Genomic DNA, 17,090 nt, shown 5'->3' with positions numbered 1-17,090 from the left:
TTTTCATATTGACCACAGCATGACCCGAAATGTTCTTGCCCATCATCTTAATGTTTTTGAATATATGCTGTATGACAAGAAAGTTGAACATTGGCATAAAACACCCCTCATCTTTTGTTGAACAATAAACTTTACACTGGGCAGACCCACAGATGTACACCTTAAACCCATCATGTTGAAAACTATGATCCACACAAAGTGCTCTCCAGTACGAATACTCAGGCTTCCAGACTAAAATCCCTCCGCCTCTTCAGAGAGATGGCTACTTTGCAAACAGTCCAGTGTTTTCCTTACCTGTGGCAGGGCAATAATTCTTCCTCTGCATTCTCCAAGGCCAGAACCCAAAGCCTTTAATTGTATCCTCCTTCCTACAAACGACTTAACAACAGTGATTAAACACAACATTCATTTCCTTCTGGTCACAGGGTCACTGCCACCATTGTGCTTCCACAAATAGTAACCTGGTATCAAATGCATACCTAAGTCACACTACACACTTAACATATCTACTATAGGGTCGATGAGATGGCTCAGTGGTAAAGGCACTTGCCATCAGGCCGGAGGACAAGAGTTCGATATTTAAAATCCATGGTGGAGCGTGAGAACTGACCCAAAGTTACCCTCACTCCCATATGGCTGTTTGCACCCCAAACATGCAACACCTAACAGGTAATTAAAAAACAAATACAATCATCATACACAGCTTTCACACACACACACTTGAAGGCAGGAGGGGCATTGCTGTGAAGAGGATGAGGGATTGGGGGTGAATACATTACATAATGTATGAAATTATCAGAGAAATGAATACTTTCAACTTACTGTAAATCTGTGAATGTCTTGGAATTGGCAGCACTTTTCTAAATTAAATGTAAGAGTTTCTTAGCTCCTAATATAGTGTTTTTTTTGTTTTTTTTTTTAATCCCTTCATTGTCTTTATGGTGTATGTGTGAGCATGAAGATCAGAAGAGAACCTCAAATGCTGCCCCCCCACCCCCCACACATGTACAGACACACAAATATCCACATAAATAAATTTTTTTTTTTTTTTTTTTTNGAGACAGGGTTTCTCTGTGTAGCCCTGGCTGTCCTGGAACTCACTTTGTAGACCAGGCTGGCCTCGAACTCAGAAATCCACCGGCTTCTGCCTCCCGAGTGCTGGGATTAAAGGCGTGTGCCACCACACCTGGCCACATAAATAAATTCTTAAAAAATAAATCTGGTCAGCATGAATGAATATGGCTTTATTACAGTAGAGATAGATGATGAAATTCCCCTGTGGTAAAGTTCATAGATGACAATAATTTCAGAATGACATGCACACGAGACACACTTCACTGCCCTGTATGTACACTTACCCACAACTGCGTAACACATAGTACTACGAGAGGTACCAGGGACTGCACTTGTATGGCACTCAGGACTGTACATACATCTGTACCATTCAGAACTGTCATCCACCCATAAGAAACACTCAGACAAGAAGCCAGCAGCAGCATCTCTTTCGCTGTCAGGCTCACCTCTTCTGTTACTTTTCATTCACTTTATAACAGAAACTTTTCAAATACAAGAATTATGCTAAATAAGCCTACAGATCCTCCACAGGATTTTCTTCTCTCCCACAGAATGTACACGTTATATAAATATATATTATGGATCTCTGGTAACCTTAGTGGGACATGATTTTCTTTTTCCTTTGAGACAGTCCCATGAGTTCCTGGCTGGCCTTGAATTCACTAGGTAGTCCAATCATGACCCCGGACTTCTGAGTACTAGAATCTGAGGCATCTACCACAGAGCCTGGTTACGCAGCTGGAGAACAGACCCAGGGCTTCGTGCCTGCCAAACAAGTGCTCTACCCACTGAACCACATCCCCAGCCCTCACAGAACTTTTAAAATGCAATTCTGAATTTTTAAAAAATTCTTTTGAACTTTTTATGTTGTATTAAAAAGAAGCACTTCCAAGTTTCCCTAGAAAGTAATACAGATATAAAAATCATGTCTCACATATGTTATACTTTTACATGTCACTGCAAATACTCTACCATAGAGCCATATGTCACTTCTCTTATAAGGAATCCTCACCATACATAAATAGAGTTTTTCCTAAACTTACAGCAATCATATCATGACTTTGGATGACAAACACGTTATTTTGCCAAAAGCTCGTTAAAAAAAAAAAAAAAGAAAAAGAAAAAGAAAAAAGGAAAAAAAAAGAGAAATTAACTCAATGAGTTAGAAATAAATTAGCTTTTCTTATTTTTGTGTCGCAAGATAACACAGCAGTGAAAAGTGTAAGCTCTTAGAAAAACATCTCAACATATTTATCTTCATGGGCTTCCTCAAACGTGAGGGCTGGGGATGCAGCTGAGAAACAAGACGGTGTGTTCAGCACACACAGCTCAGGGTTTCACACCACAGGAAAAAGTATACATATCCAGGTGTTGACCCAAGCTGACATGGTAACTAAAATCACTTCGTACATTTGTGGGGCTCGGTGCCAGCATGAACTTCCTGTCATGAGAGGCAAGTCCAAGATGAAAGCTTTTCTATCGTTCTGGGATAGCCAGGTTGCTTGCCAAGCTCTGCTCCCCACAGCTGTAAACCTGAAGGGCATTTCCACATTCTCTCAGGTCCCTATTGAGAATTTACTATCAGTTAAGTGCAGAATCATGAATAAATGTTTCCAAATTCCTTGAATTCAGTTCTCTTAGTCAGCATGATTTTACAGGTGTCTATTAAATTTTGAATCATGAAGAAAGGTCTTTCCATATTCCTTATATCCAGTTCCCTCTCATGAATTTTCTCCCTTTGAGCAAGATGTGAACCCATGAAAGCCTCCACATTGTTTACACTGTAGGATTCTCTACCCATGGACTGACATGGACAGAGACTTGAGTTACAACTAAAGGCTTCCCCAGATCTGCTGTAGATTTCCCACCAATGTGGACACTCTAGTGCTGGGTAAGATTTGAGACCCAGAAATAGGCTTTTCCAAGCCCTCCACCTTAACTTAATTTCTTATCAGTATAAATCTTCTGACACGGATTGAGCTGAGCCATGAGCAGAATCTTTCCAACACTCCTTAAATTTATAAGATTGTTGACCAGTGTGAACTCCCTCATGTTTAATAGCATCGGACTGCCAAGTGATGGCTTCTCTGCGCTCATCACATCCTTGGACTGCTCGGCACTGTGAACTCTCTGATGTTTAATGAGGTGTGACTGTTGAATAAAGGCTTTCCCACATTCATTACACTCGTAGGGCCGCTCACCAGTGTGAATCCTCTGGTGCCGGGCAAGGTCTGACGCAGAGGCAAAGGCCTTCCAGCACTCCTGACATTTATACGGCTTTTCTCCAGTATGGAGTCTCTGATGTCGGGTCAGCTCTGAGCTGTATCGAAAGGCCTTTGGGCATTCCTTGCACTGAAAACGTTTCTCCCGAATATGAATTGCCTTGAGGTCTGTACCATGTGAATGCCAACTAAAGTCCTTGCCCTTCTCCTTACACTCATACGCTGTCTTAGCAGTCTGAAGTTGAGTCCGTTCTGGGTCCCGAAGGACGGTCTCTCCGAATTCCTTCCCTTCCCAGAGTCTCTCGCCCGTAGGAATCAAGGAGTGCGGAGTGTGTTCCAAACCAGAACTAAAGGCCTTCTCTCCTTCATTGAACGCGTCTGATTTCTTACTATGAATTTTCTGATGCTGAGTCAGGTGTGCCCCTCGAGTGAAAGCTTTCCCACACTCCTTACACACGTAAGGCTTCACACCAGTGTGAACTCTCTGATGCCGGCCCAGGTCGGATCTGCAAATGAAGCCCTTCCCACATTCCTTACACTTGTAGGGCTTCTCGCCCGTGTGAATCTTCTGATGTCGAGAGAGGTCTGAGGGGCAACGGAAGGCTTTTTCACAGTCCTTACATTTAAAAAGCTTTTCCCTGTTATGAATTTTCTTAAGGCTACTAACGATGGAGCGCAGACTAAAAGCCTTGCCACACTCTTTACACTCGTACAGTTTCTTACCGGTGTGAACTGTCTCACACGGCGGAAACTCTGCGTCTGGAAAGAAGGCCTCCCCGTTCTCCTTATCTTCAAAGAACTTCTCACCAATATAAATTAACTGCCTCTGGGTATGATCTAGGGCGAAACTAAAGGAGTTTTTACACTCTTTACATTTATGCAATTTATCGCCAGTATGAATCTTCCTATGTTGACTTAATTGTGACCCGCAAGTGAAGGCTTTCCCACACTCCTTGCATACGTAAGGCTTTTCACCTGTGTGGATTCTATGATGCTTGCTGAGGACTAACTTCCACTGAAACGTTTTCCCACATTTGTTGCACTCGTAGGGCTTTTCACCTGTGTGGATTCTATGATGCTTGCTGAGGACTAACTTCCACTGAAACGTTTTCCCACATTTGTTGCACTCGTAGGGCTTTTCACCTGTGTGGATTCTCTGATGTTTAATGAGATGTGACTGCTGGATAAAGGCCTTTCCACACTCATTACACTCGTAGGGCTTCTCGCCGGTGTGGATCCTCTCGTGACGAGTCAGATCCGAGCCACAGCTGAAGGCTTTCCCACATTCCCTACACTGATAGGGCTTTTCTCCCGTGTGGATCCGGTGATGTCGAGTCAGGTCTGAGCTGTAATTAAAGTACTTTCCACATTCCTTACACTCATAAGATTTCTCACCAGTGTGAGTCCGAACGTGGACACTGAGCAGCGAGTGGAATCTGAAGGCTTTCCCACACTCCTTACACGAGAACGGCTTCTCCCCAGTATGAATTCTCTTGTGACCAGTGAGGCTAGAACGGAAGCTGAAAGCCTTGCCACACTCGTCACACTGAAATGCCTTCTTGCCATCCTGAACTGCTCGGTAGCGAGTAAGCTTAGGGCCGGATGGGAAGGTCTTTCCGAATTTTTTATCTTCCTCAGATTTCTCACCTGTGTGAATGAGCTGAAGTTGAGCGGGTTCTGGTGCACAACTAAAGGATTTTTCAGATTTGACTTCCTTTGCTTTCTCTGCTAGCTTCAGTCTTGGACACTGATTAAGAGCTGTGAGCAGATTCAGAAGGGGCCGTTTGTCATAAGCGAGTGTCATTTGCTGGAGAGTTTCCTCCTGATTCTCACTTTGTGGTGGCTCCTGACCTTTGCCTTCCCAGTCAGCTGCAGGACACGAGGCTGCAAGCCCGTGGTTTGGCTCCATTCCCATGACCTCCCAGTGGGACGACCGAGTTGCGCACGTGCTGTTTGTCCGTAGGGCTTTCTTCATCTGCCACCCGGAATCTGTAGCTGAAAGGTGAGAATGCACATGCGCACTGTTTTACTATCCATAAAGGGAAAAGACGCTATCAAAAGTTAAGGTTAAAGTGGATCTCATGAGAAGTGAACGTCTTAACAAAACAATAACAATAAAACCCCAAATTAAAAAGGACAAAAATAAACAGAAATTTCAGACAGCTAACTTAAAAAAGGTGTCGAGGTAGGGTAGGAGGGTGCAGAATGGACTAACGTTGTATAAACCCAGGTAATCCAAAAGCACACATAGGCTAATCCAGCAACCACAATGTCACATGCATGGCCCACGGTTATCTCCTCCACTGCCATGTCAATGATTATACAGGCTGCTTCCTTCATGGCTTTTAAAAATGTATGCATCTATTTTATATGTATGGGTGTTTGCCTGCATGTTATATATGTCTGTGTACCATGTGTGTGCTTGTACCCAACAATACCAGAAGTGCCAGAAACGCCCTAGGACTGGAGTTAGGCAGCTGTGGGCCACCACATGGGTGCTGGAAAGCAAACCTGGGTCCTCTTTAAGAGCAGCCTCTATGACTTTTTATACCATAGAAGACAAAAGCATATCGAAGCTGGCCCAGTCAAAGACTAATTTATTATTATTATTATTATTAGTGTGTGTGTGTGGAGAGAGAGAGAGAGACTGTGAGCATGCATATGCCACAGTGGACATATGGACGTCATTGTGTGTATGTGTGCCCACACGCGCACTGCATGAGCATGCAGAAATCATACTATAACTTTCAGACGCCAGTTCTGCCGCTGTGGGACTGAACTCAGGGCCTCAGAAGAACATACATAGCAAGAAACACTTTCCCCTGCCTGGCCATCTCGCTCGTCCCTCGTGCATAATTCCTCCAGAGGGCCCGGCATGGAGGATGAATGACCGACAAAGGCCATCCTCTTCCGCAGAGGAGAAAATGGAGAAAATACAGGGGAGTGGATGAGCCAGGGCTCGTCCCTGCCATGGACCCTGGTTGTCCCTCTTTGGCCCTGACCTCTTTGCACTTAGTTTTTCCTAAGTAGCCCAAACTGTTTTTACTTGTTATTCTTAACAGATGAATAATGTTAACATGCAAACATTTCTGGGTACATTCTTACCACAGAAAAGAATACAAGGTTTCCGAATACATATTTTCTTAACACTAGCAAGCCAAAATGAAATTAGAAAGCTGGTAACCGTGGGTTAAAAGAATGCTTCCTGGGGGCTGGAGAGATGGCTCAGCGGTTAAGAGCACTGACTGCTCTTCTGAAGGTCCTGAGTTCAAATCCCAGCAACCACATGGTGGCTCACAACCATCCGTAATGAGATCTGGTGCCCTCTTCTGGAGTGTCTGAANATAGCTANAGTGTACTTANATANAANAAANAAANAAATCTTANAAAAAAAAAAAAAAAGAATGCCTCCTGAATTCAGGAAACACAAGGAAGGAGCGAGAAGCAAGGTGATCCAAGAAGGCTGGCCCACGGGAGGAAGGGAAAGTTTTAACGGTAGCTAAAATTAATGACGGCGTTTACTTTTTTTTTTTTTTTTTTTTTTTTCAAGACAGGGTTTCTCTGTGGAGCCCTGGCTGTCCTGGAACTCACTCTGTAGACCAGGCTGGCCTTGAACTCAGAAATCTGCCTGGCTCTGCCTCCTGAGTGCTGGGAGCGTTTACAATTTTTAGGAAACTTTATAAACACCCAAATGGAAAACGGCAAGAAGACAGCAAGGGAGGGCGGGCGTCTGATCAGCATCATTCTCAAAATCATGACTGTTAGCCTGCACCAACTGGGAAACCCCCATCTGCCCTCCTTCCCCCATCCCCCGGCTGGCTTGAAGACACTCCGGGCTAACATCATCTCCCCCTCCCCTGAGGGGCTCAGGTTTTGACCATGAATGGACACTATCCCAGGTGTTAGCTGACATACCATCACCGTGTGCCCAAGACACATAAACCCCCCTGCTTTAGCCTGGATGTGTGACTTCACTGACCACCTGAGGCATCGGTGAATCCACCAGAGAGCTGCCTCCTAATAAACCTGCCATTACCTACTTTTAATCTGGTCTGATCTGGCCTATATCTTTGTCACCAAGGGAGAGAAAGAGCCTATCGATGACCACAGGAGAGAGAACGGCACTTCCCTCTTTGTCTCATGTGGGACAAACAGGATGACTGTGGAGTGAAGACGCTGCAGGAAAGGCCAGTCCCGCATTAGCCTTTGCCACGGGACACTCCCCAGGGTGAGGGTCTGGACCAGTGGGTGAGAGGTGCTGCTGACTCACTGGACGGACAGACTCCTGGATGATCGAGCAGCCTCACTCACCTGGGCAAAATCTGTTAGGCTCATTGCCCAAATCCATGCAGGCATCTTGCTTTTTCTCCTGCACAGGGAACCCATGCGGTTGATAAATGCAAAGCCCTACGTGAGAGATAAAAGACAGGTGGTGATCACAAGGAAAACAACCCCAGAAGTTACAAAGGAAGGGGAACAATGACAAGGAAAAAAAGTACAAAGTGGGGCTGGTGCGATGGCTCAGCAGGTAAGAGCACCTGACTGCTCTTCCGAAGGTCCTGAGTTCAAATCCCAGCAACCACATGGTGGCTCACAACCATCCCTAACGAGATCTGACTCCCTCTTCTGGTGTGTCTGAAGACAGCTACAGTGTACTTACATATAATAAATAAATCTTTTAAAAAAAAAAGCACAAAGCGTTTTGGGAGGATGGTGAACATGTGGTTTCCCACTGACCACACAATTTCTGCAAAATACAAGCCATTTCCCAGAAGAAATGCAGGCCAGAAGGCCAGAAATCCCCCTGACATTTCTTTCTTTTTTCTTTTCTTTTCTTTTCTTTTCTTTTCTTTTCTTTTCTTTTCTTTTCTTTTCTTTTCTTTCTTTCCCTCCAAGACAGGGTTTCTCTGTGTAGCCCTGGCTGTCCTGGAACTCACTCTGTTGACCAGGCTGGCTTTGGACTCAAAAATCCACCTGCCTCTGCCTCCCAAGTGCTGGGATTAAAAGTGTGCGACACCATGCCCTGCCCATCCCTTACATTTCTTTAAAAAAAAAGAGTCAGCAGTTGCCACCAAGGCACCTAGGAATGTCTAGGGTAGCATCTTACCCACTGAGACAAGGTGGCTGTAGTTCTCCAGCATGACATCTCGGTATAAACTCTTCTGGTCCAGGCTCAGACACTCCCACTCCTCCGGAGAGAAGTCTACGGCCACATCTCTGAATGTCATTACCTGCCATGGGACAAACCCAGTGTTAAATGGTGAAAGTTAAAGAAATGACTCAGCTGGGAGGTAGAAGGATGGGAAGGGCAGGGCAGGGAATGGTCCACAGAGTTGGCAGTTTGTGGTTCGGGAGAAAGGGTCACGGGACCATGCGTGGCAAATGGAGTTGAGTGCCCACAGGCTCTTAAAAACGACTGCTCTGGGGGGCTGGGGGGATGGCTCAGTGGTTTTGTGCTTGCTTGCTGCTCTTATAGAGGTCCTGAACTGAGTTCCAAGTATCCATCCTGGGTGCCCATACTGCCCATGGCTCCAGGGGAGCCTCTGATGGCTCCCCACCCCCCATTATGTTATTTACAGAAGCAGATACATATACACACTAAAAAAAAATATATATATATATATGTATGTATATATATATACACACACACATATATATATATATATATATACATACATACATATATATATAAAAAATATAAAAACAAACTATTGCTTGATCACAACATCCTTATCGGTGTCACATACGGAAGACACGAGGATGCAGAAAAGACATCCTGGAGAGACGACACCTATTTGAAGTCGCTGACTCCAGATGTACGTAAACCACGAATAAATCTGATCACTCTGTGGATGTTTGTTCTTTTAGAGGTGGGTACTTTCTGTCCAATCTTCCACCAGTTTACATTCAAAGAATTCTTTAGAGATGTATTCCCAAAATAAATACTAGATTTTTTTGTTTTGTTTTGTTTGTGTCTGAGCGGAACATGTTGCTTACTGTAAGCAACTGTCAGTCAACTAACTTCTTGCTAATTCCTAGGTCTTGGTACCCTCAGGGTTTCTGTCGTGACCTCTAAATGCACCAGAAAGAGCCACACACGGAAACAGGTGCCGAACTGCACCAAGTCTCCTCCTGGCTGACTGAGATGCTCCAGTCTGCACAGACAGTATGTGAAAACCTTCCTGTGATCTGTCACCATCATCCCACCTGTGGATCTGACGTGACAGTCTAGGACGCCCTCCACAGTCACGTTTTCTTCCTGATTAGACAGGAACGGAAGACCAACAGTGTTAACGAACCTGGACCCTTGGGGCTCTCAGAATCTGAACTACCAACCAAAGAACACACATGGGCGGGACCTAATATGAAGCTGATGTGCAGCTTGACCTTCATGTGGGTCATGAACAACCGGAGCAGGGGCTATCCCAAAAGCTGTTGCCTGTCTGTGGGCTATGTTCTTCTAGGTGGGCTGCCTTGTCTGGCCTCAGTGGGAGAGGAAGGACCTAGCCTCACAGAGACTTGATGTGCTGTGGGGCGAGGGGGATACCCAGGGATCCCTACCTGCTCAGAGGAGAAGGGGGTGGGGGAAAAGTTGTGGGAGGAGGTGGCCAGGAGGTGAGGCACTGAGAGGGATGTAAAGTGAGAAAGTAAAATAAATAAATATAAACAAAAACCCCAAAAATCCCTGGACTTTTTGCCATGTGGGAGAGATAAGGGTTTACTAACAGAAGAAAGAGCACCAAGCACAAAAGGGCCCAGACTGCCCCACGGCACCACTGACCTTGCAGAATGAGAGACAAGGACATTCCTGTGAGGAGAAATAGTGATTGTTGAGACAATATGAACTCACGTGGGCCATGATTGAAAACTCCTAAAAGTGACCAGTCAGTCCTCGTCTTGATTCCTATGTTGATGAGGCCAGCTTCTGAGAAGACAGCGCACAGGGAAGAGAACCATGAGGCAGTTGGCTTTCCACAGACCAATTAAGTGGACAAGAACAAAGGCCGTTTTCTTCCTTGGAGGAAGGTCAGAGGGAACGTGATGAAATGACGGTCCCACCAAACTCAAGAGAGCCCCAGTAAAGCAGGATGTTGTAATCTAATGAGCTGTGGCAAAAATCATTCTATAGCCAGGTGGTGGCGCACGCCTTTAATCCCAGCACTCAGGAACAGAGGCAGGTGGATCTCTGAGTTCGAGGCCAGCCTGCTCTACAGGGTGAGTTCCAGGACAGCCAGGGCTACTCAGAAAAGCCCTGTTTTGAAAAATAAAACAAAATAAACAAAAATTGGAGGATATGAGACAAGCTTATTCTGATCTAATCTAAATGCCTCCCCAAACTCTACAAAGCTGTTGTAAAAGTCTTCACAGGGAACGGAACTCTCCCTTGGTGGGTGTCCACCGGAGCTGCTGGGACTCCTGTAGATCCAGGACAGGGCCTGCTATGTCCTCGTGTCTAACAAACTCTTCAGCGCCTCCGAGTCATTTCCATCTAAGAAGGGTCACGCTAGAAAACTGAAGACAGCTTTGAGGCTATAACAAGCCTGAAGAACGTCACCAGGCGATCAGTGAGACAAGCATGCATACAGGCCACCCGCAGAAAGGCACACAGTCCAGCTCCACTGCCAGTCCCCCTCACCTCCAACCTGGTCACCATCCTAACAAGTGTGCCTTGCAGCCTGGGCGGAGGCCTCGCTTCTGAAGAGAGAAATAACTGCTTTTTAAAAACTTGAATTTTACTTTATGCGAATGAGTATTTGCCTGCCTGTATATCCATGCACCATATGTGTCCCTAGTGCTCCCTGAGGGCAGCAAAGGGTGTGTCAGATTCCCTTGGAGCTGGAGTCAGAGATGGTTGTGGGCTGTCATGTGGGTGCTGGGGACTAAAGGAAAATCCTCTGCAAGAGCAGCGGGTACTCCTGACTGTGGCATCCTCTCCCAGTCTCTAACTCTACATTTTAAGAATAATTACATTTTAAACTTAATTAGAGGTGTGGAAAGGGCTGGAGAGATGACTCAATAGTTCAGAGCACTGGCTGCCCTTCCTGAGGACCTGGGTTCAGTTCCCAGCACCTACATGCTGGCTCACAAGCATCTGTAACGCCAGCTTCAGGGGATCAGCCACGGGCACTGCATGCACAGGAAACACAGACATCCAACAAAACACATACACACATATAATTAAAACAAACAAAACCAAAAGCCAACCAGCCAGACACACAAACAAACAAACAGGACAGAGTGGTCAATGCTTTTAATCTTCGAGCTGAGGAATGAGAGGCAGGGAGATCTCTGAGTGTGAGATCTCTGAGTGTGAGATCTTGGTCCATATCGAAAGTTCCTGGCCAGCTGGAGTTACATAGTAAGACCCTGTTTCAAAAAACCAAATAAGGGGCTGGAGAGATGGCTCTGCAGGTTAAGAGCACCGACTGCTCTTCCAGAGGTTCTGAGTTCAATTCCCAACAACCACATGGTGGCTCACAACCATCAGTAATGGAGTCTGATGCCCTCTTCTGGTATGTCTGAAGAGAGCAATGGTGTACTTACATACATAAAATAAATAAATCTTTTAAAAAAATGCTTTTTTAAAAAAAACCAAATAAGTGTGTGGTGGGTGGGGGTGTGGAAGAAGGGAGGAAGCTGTCATAGAGAGCAGGGCAGGGCACAGCAAGGCTCATGAAAATTCCATGTAAAGCGTGCGCTGCCCATTTCCTGACGACATGAAGAGCTCCGTGGTCATGATAGGTCTTTGCAAGTTAAGTGAGGGGCCACTGAACAACTGTGAAGTGAAACACGATTTGTGTTTTGGGAGGAGAGAGGGAGGACTTGAGAGTAACTATTACACAGTTTGAAGGAAAAACCGTTCTAATCCCACATTCCTAAGCCATATATAAGAAAAAAGCTAAACAGAACCCATATGGACAGTCCAGCAACGAGAAATACTCACTCTGTGAGTAGTGGGCAAACACTGAATGCAAGATTCTGACAGACAAGACATGAAAAGCAGGCAGGGACTTCGTAGGATCTCTGTGAATTATAGGCCAGCCAGAGCTAGAGAGACTATGGCTAGTGAGACCCTGTGTCTCCCCCAACCCCCAAAAAGAGCCAGTGGGTGTTGGCGCACACCTTTAATCCCAGCACGTGGGAGGCAGAGGCAGGGTGATTTCTGAGTTTGAGGCCAGCCTGGTCTACAGAGTGGGTTCCAGGACAGCCAGGGATACACAGAGAAACCCTGTCTCGAAAAACCAAAAAAAAAAAAAAAAAAAAAAAAAAAAAGTGCTTGTTGCTAAAAGTAAACAGGAGGGGGATTTGGATTCAAGGTGACTAAGCAGACAGCTGTGAGACTGTGAGTGGGTACTAATACTACCTGCCTAAATAAATACAACGGAGGGACATGATGGTATGGGGGAAATGGCACAAAACGTCACCTAAAAAGACGTTAGCTTAAAAAAAAAATCCATGAAGAGTGGATGGGCTGAGGAGATGCGTTGCAGAAGACCCTGGCTTCATTCCCAACACCCACACAATGGTATGGAGCGTCCATCATTCCAGTTCCAGGGGGCTCGATGCTCTCTCCCGACCTCTCCAGGGAATCAGGCATGTACTTGGTACACACACATATGCACGGGCAAACACTCAGCACATGAAGTTACCAAAAAAATTTAAAACTCACAATGAGTTATGCCAAAAAGGTCAACTACCTCTAACTGAGAGGAAAGTCAAGTGTTTTTTTTGTATGTTTTTTTGGTTTTTCGAGACAGGGTTTCTCTGTATAGCCCTGGCTGTCCTGGAACTCACTCTGTAGATCAGGCTGGCCTCAAACTCAGAAATCCACCTGCCCCTGCCTCCCAAGTGCTGGGATTAAAGGCGTGCGCCACCACCACCCGGCAATTCAAGTTTTTATTAGACTTTTCTACCTTGAAAATGATGGCTTATATATTTGTGGGAAAAGAAATGAGAGAATCAATGATTGTATGTCTAGACAAGTTATCATTCAATTTTTAAATTAATTAACTCATTCTGGCTTTCTGAGGCAAAGTTTCATTATGTAACCCTGGCTGGCTGGGAAGTAACTTAGTAGACCTGGCTAGCTCTAAACTCACAGAGATAGCTCAACTCATGAACATTAAAGATATAAAAAGCACACTTAATCTTGACACACACACTTGTAATCTTGTACATGACAGCAAGGTCAGGAAGGTCCCTATAGCTTGAGTTAGAAGCAGTGAGAGGCAGAAGTCGGTTCTGAGAACACTATGCACTGTTTAACACCGGAGCCTCTCCTGGCCCTTTCTCTACTCTTTTATCTCCCAGTTGTGTTTCTGCCATTTCACTCACCAAGAGAAAGCACTTCCTTCAGCTCCACGCCCACTTTCAGAAAGTACAGTGTCTATTAAACACAACGCTCATTCTTTGTGTGCCAGGGCAGCTGCTCTATCGTGTTTACATACATGGCCATGTACATACAGGCACACATAACCTGTCCAGTGAATGTGACCATCGCTTTCCGGAACACACACAGGACAAGGCAATTGCCCAGGGTTCCCACATTAATCCCAAGTGTGTGTACCCCACCTCCAAACTCGCATACTAACTCCAACCCTGCCAGCCGGGAACACCACCACTTCCTCTTCAGAACTCTGCGCTCCACAGGAAAGCCCTTCACCCCTGACCTCGGCTTTCATGGCCATTCTGATTTCAAGCTTTAAATTGGCACTCAATATACCCCACAGACCCTAGACGTTCCTAGGGCTTCAGGCTTGAAGCCAATTGGGTTGAATACACCTCCCCGGAAGTTGCTTGGTCACAGTGCACTCTGGGAAATGTAGTCCGTCTCTGCATAGTCTTTAACAAAAGACTACACCACAACTGTCAATTTAAACGCCCTGGCTTTAAACTCCAGTATTTCCATCGACATAGACCTTCTCCATACACAAAGCTAACATCTGTTTACAAGAGCTTCAGGAATTTCAGGACACGTAGGGATGGCCAATATTGAGACCTACATACTGTTCTTTCCCAGCTATGCAAATGATGCCGCTAGCTATCTTTGGACCAGAAATATCCATGGGTGGGCTGGCTCTTGGGAAATGTAGTCCACCGCCTGGGAGCCAGAGAAACTGGCCTCAGAAAGATGACAAGACACATGGGTTGTAAAACAGCATCATACTAGAGGTGATTTTGTACGGTCTACACTCCAACAACAAAGTGGCTATTCTCACTCACTACCTCGGATCACATTAGCACCTGCCTGCTTTGTGATGAAAGATGAAAAGGGTTAAGTTTTAGTTGGTGCCTGATCCAAATTCCTGTCCTGCCTAAAAATCCATGAAAACCCTACCTTGAACTCAGGTTTGGTGTCTCTTCCACTCTCAGACAAACAGAAATACCTTAATCCCATCCTCCAAATGCTCTTAAAATATGTGTCTGGACAGGGTGTCAGATCCCCTGAAGCTGGGGTTGCAGCCGGTTGTGAGCCACCATGAGGGCAGTGGGGTTCAAAGCCAGCTCCTCTCCATGCCTTTCAGTTACCCTTAAAGCTGTGCTGTAAGTGCCTGCTCGCGGTTGTTATTGTTCCCTGGTATACTGATGCCATTCCGTCCGTCTGTTTGCTTGCTTAAGTTCCAATAGAGGAAGATGGTTCACATCAACTAAAACTTAAGAGCCAGGCTTACGAGGAAGTCTTGAAGGCACTTCAATGGTGTCAGCCCTTCAATGGGCATCTGTGCCAGGCATGGTTCTCATTCAGCTACTGAGCTTAGAACCTCCTTCATGGTTCTGCCCACCAGTCTCTTGTTCAACTAGGCTGCATCCAGTTCAGTGCAGTTATCATCTCCCTACCTGAGAGTGGATGATGCAAGGCTTGAATTCTAAATCAAATACCAACTCACTGGCAGGGTGTGATGGGGCTCCCCCACAGCCCTAGCTAGCACTTGGAGAGTGGAGCTGGGAGGGTCCGGGTTCAGCCCTAGACTCTGATCTGACACGTATCCTGTTTGAGGCCAGCATAAGCTACAGCCTATCTCAAAAACAAAAACTACCACTTGACAACTGTGCTTGAGCTTGGTCTTTAATGATGCTACCGTGTGTGTGTGTGTGTGTGTGTAAACACACACATAGATACATATATATGTATACATATATACATATATGCGCATATATGTATACATATATACATGCATGCCAGTCCACATCTAAAATGCCAGCATTGGCAGATGAATCTCTGAGTTCACTGTCAGTATGTATTTACATAGTAAGTCCTAGGCTAGCCAGGGCTACATAGAGAGGCCCTATCTCAAAAACAGAAAGGGAATGGGTTATGGCATTGGCTTATGGCACTAAGGTTTCTAAGTAATTCAGATAAGGAAATGAGATGACATTTACCTTCTAAATCTCGGTGATCTGGACACACACTGTTGTGGCTGTGTCCACTGACTCTGGCTGATAATGGACACACACTGTTGTGGCTGTGTCCACTGACTCTGGCTGATATGGACACACACCACTGTGGCTGTGTCCACTGACTCTGGCTGATAATGGACACACACTGTTGTGGCTGTGTCCACTGACTCTGGCTGATATGGACACACACCGCTGTGGCTGTGTCCCACTGGCTCTTAAGTACTGTGTGCAGCTTGTTTTAATCATGGTGATGCTGCTCTCTGTAATAAACTTCCGTTTATCACCTTCTGGAGCAGGGCATGGTGGTTCACACCTGTTATCCCAGACCTTGAAAGTCAGGAGGACTGCCTCTGAAGGGTGATCAGGGCTACACAGCAAGATCCTGTCTAAACAACAAACCAACAGAAACCACTTGACAAGAGGATCTGGAGTTCAGGTCAACCTTGGTTATAAAGAGAATTGCAAGCCAGCCTCAAAATCAACCTCACCCGTGTCCCCTCAGGAACTCTATAGAGAAGGGAAGATGTCTGCTTGGGGTACCTTGAGCGTTAATAACGCCCCCCCCCCCAAAAAAAAACCCACCCCGACGGACAAAACACTGTGTGAAAAATAACAAGTCGACTATATTGCCTGTAGATTGCCTACGCCGCACAATTAACTTACAGAAAAATAACAACGCTAATTAGTTATTATCAGCTGTGCATTTTCCCTCCCCTAACACAGACACTCCAGAAGACCACACTAACTAATCGTAATTTGAAAAGAAAATGCGATTTAGGAAGCTTCAGATATCTCTATAATCTCAGCCACTCCTGTACAGGGATCCATCCAGTCGAGACCCAATCCCCAAGAACCATTCGATCCACATACAATGTCCCCTCCCCACAACAGCTCGCTCCACTCACAAAGCGCCACAGCTCGATCCCAACTCTTGCTCACGCTCATTTTCCTTACCTCGCAGTTTCTCTGCCGTCCAACTCCTCCCAGATCCAGCCGCGCATGCAATCTAATCTCCCTATGCTCTCTCTCACACACGCTCAGGGCTGTCATTGCGTACTCTTGCACCTACAGGACGAGGCTTCCTCTTGGTCAGACTGCCAATGCTGGTTGGTCTTAGACGCTGGGGTCCTACATTCCGGTCTGTGGCCCCAACTTCCAGCAGGAAGTCGAATTCGGAACAGCCTCCTTAGACAGATTTGCGCCTGGGGATTGGATGACTCAGCCTACTCGAGCCATGCGCCTCCGGTCGCCCGCACGGCCTTGAACTACATTTCCCAGAATACCTCGGTTCCCTGGAAACTCGCAGTGCTGAGATAGTGCTGGGTCGAGGAGCCTGATCTAAGTTTGGTCTAGGAAGTCTTTCACCGCTGCGATTTCCTCACGATTCCGACGAAT

General features: G+C 45.8%; 1 protein-coding gene across 5 annotated transcripts; it reads right to left on the bottom strand.

Annotated features, from left to right (window-relative positions):
* Positions 1–1,225: 1,225 nt before the first annotated feature.
* On the bottom strand, positions 1,226–16,867 carry LOC110297669 (zinc finger protein 345). Of its 5 annotated transcripts, none has more exons than XM_021166562.1 (6): positions 16,650–16,867; positions 10,147–10,221; positions 8,404–8,527; positions 7,608–7,703; positions 4,440–5,291; positions 2,237–4,271 (listed from the first exon to the last, which is right to left on the bottom strand). In XM_021166562.1, the coding sequence occupies exons 2-6, from the start codon at positions 10,153–10,155 to the stop codon at positions 3,010–3,012; spliced, it is 2,343 nt and encodes a 780-aa protein (XP_021022221.1). In that variant the 5' UTR covers positions 10,156–10,221; positions 16,650–16,867; the 3' UTR covers positions 2,237–3,009. The 5 variants fall into 5 exon arrangements, with proteins under 5 accessions (XP_029335547.1, XP_029335548.1, XP_029335549.1 ...); XM_021166561.1 differs by having other exon boundaries at positions 2,302–4,271; positions 10,147–10,311; XM_029479687.1 differs by having other exon boundaries at positions 1,226–5,291; positions 10,147–10,311; positions 16,650–16,848.
* Between the last annotated feature and the right edge of the window lie 223 nt (positions 16,868–17,090).

This window comes from Mus caroli, chromosome 7 (genome assembly GCF_900094665.2).
Source record: "Mus caroli chromosome 7, CAROLI_EIJ_v1.1, whole genome shotgun sequence".
Taxonomy (NCBI): domain Eukaryota; kingdom Metazoa; phylum Chordata; class Mammalia; order Rodentia; family Muridae; genus Mus; species Mus caroli.
Note: the sequence above shows the minus strand (reverse complement) of the source record. Positions and strands in the feature narration are given on the sequence as shown.

Bases quoted from the DNA above. Each gene is read 5' to 3' on its own strand.
- LOC110297669 (XM_029479687.1), bottom strand. The intron at 7,704-8,403 runs GTAAGATGCTAC...TCTCTCACGTAG, and splicing joins CAGCCACCTTGTCTCAGTGG to GGCTTTGCATTTATCAACCG. The intron at 5,292-7,607 runs GTGAGTGAGGCT...CTCACCTTTCAG, and splicing joins GCCTAACAGATTTTGCCCAG to CTACAGATTCCGGGTGGCAG.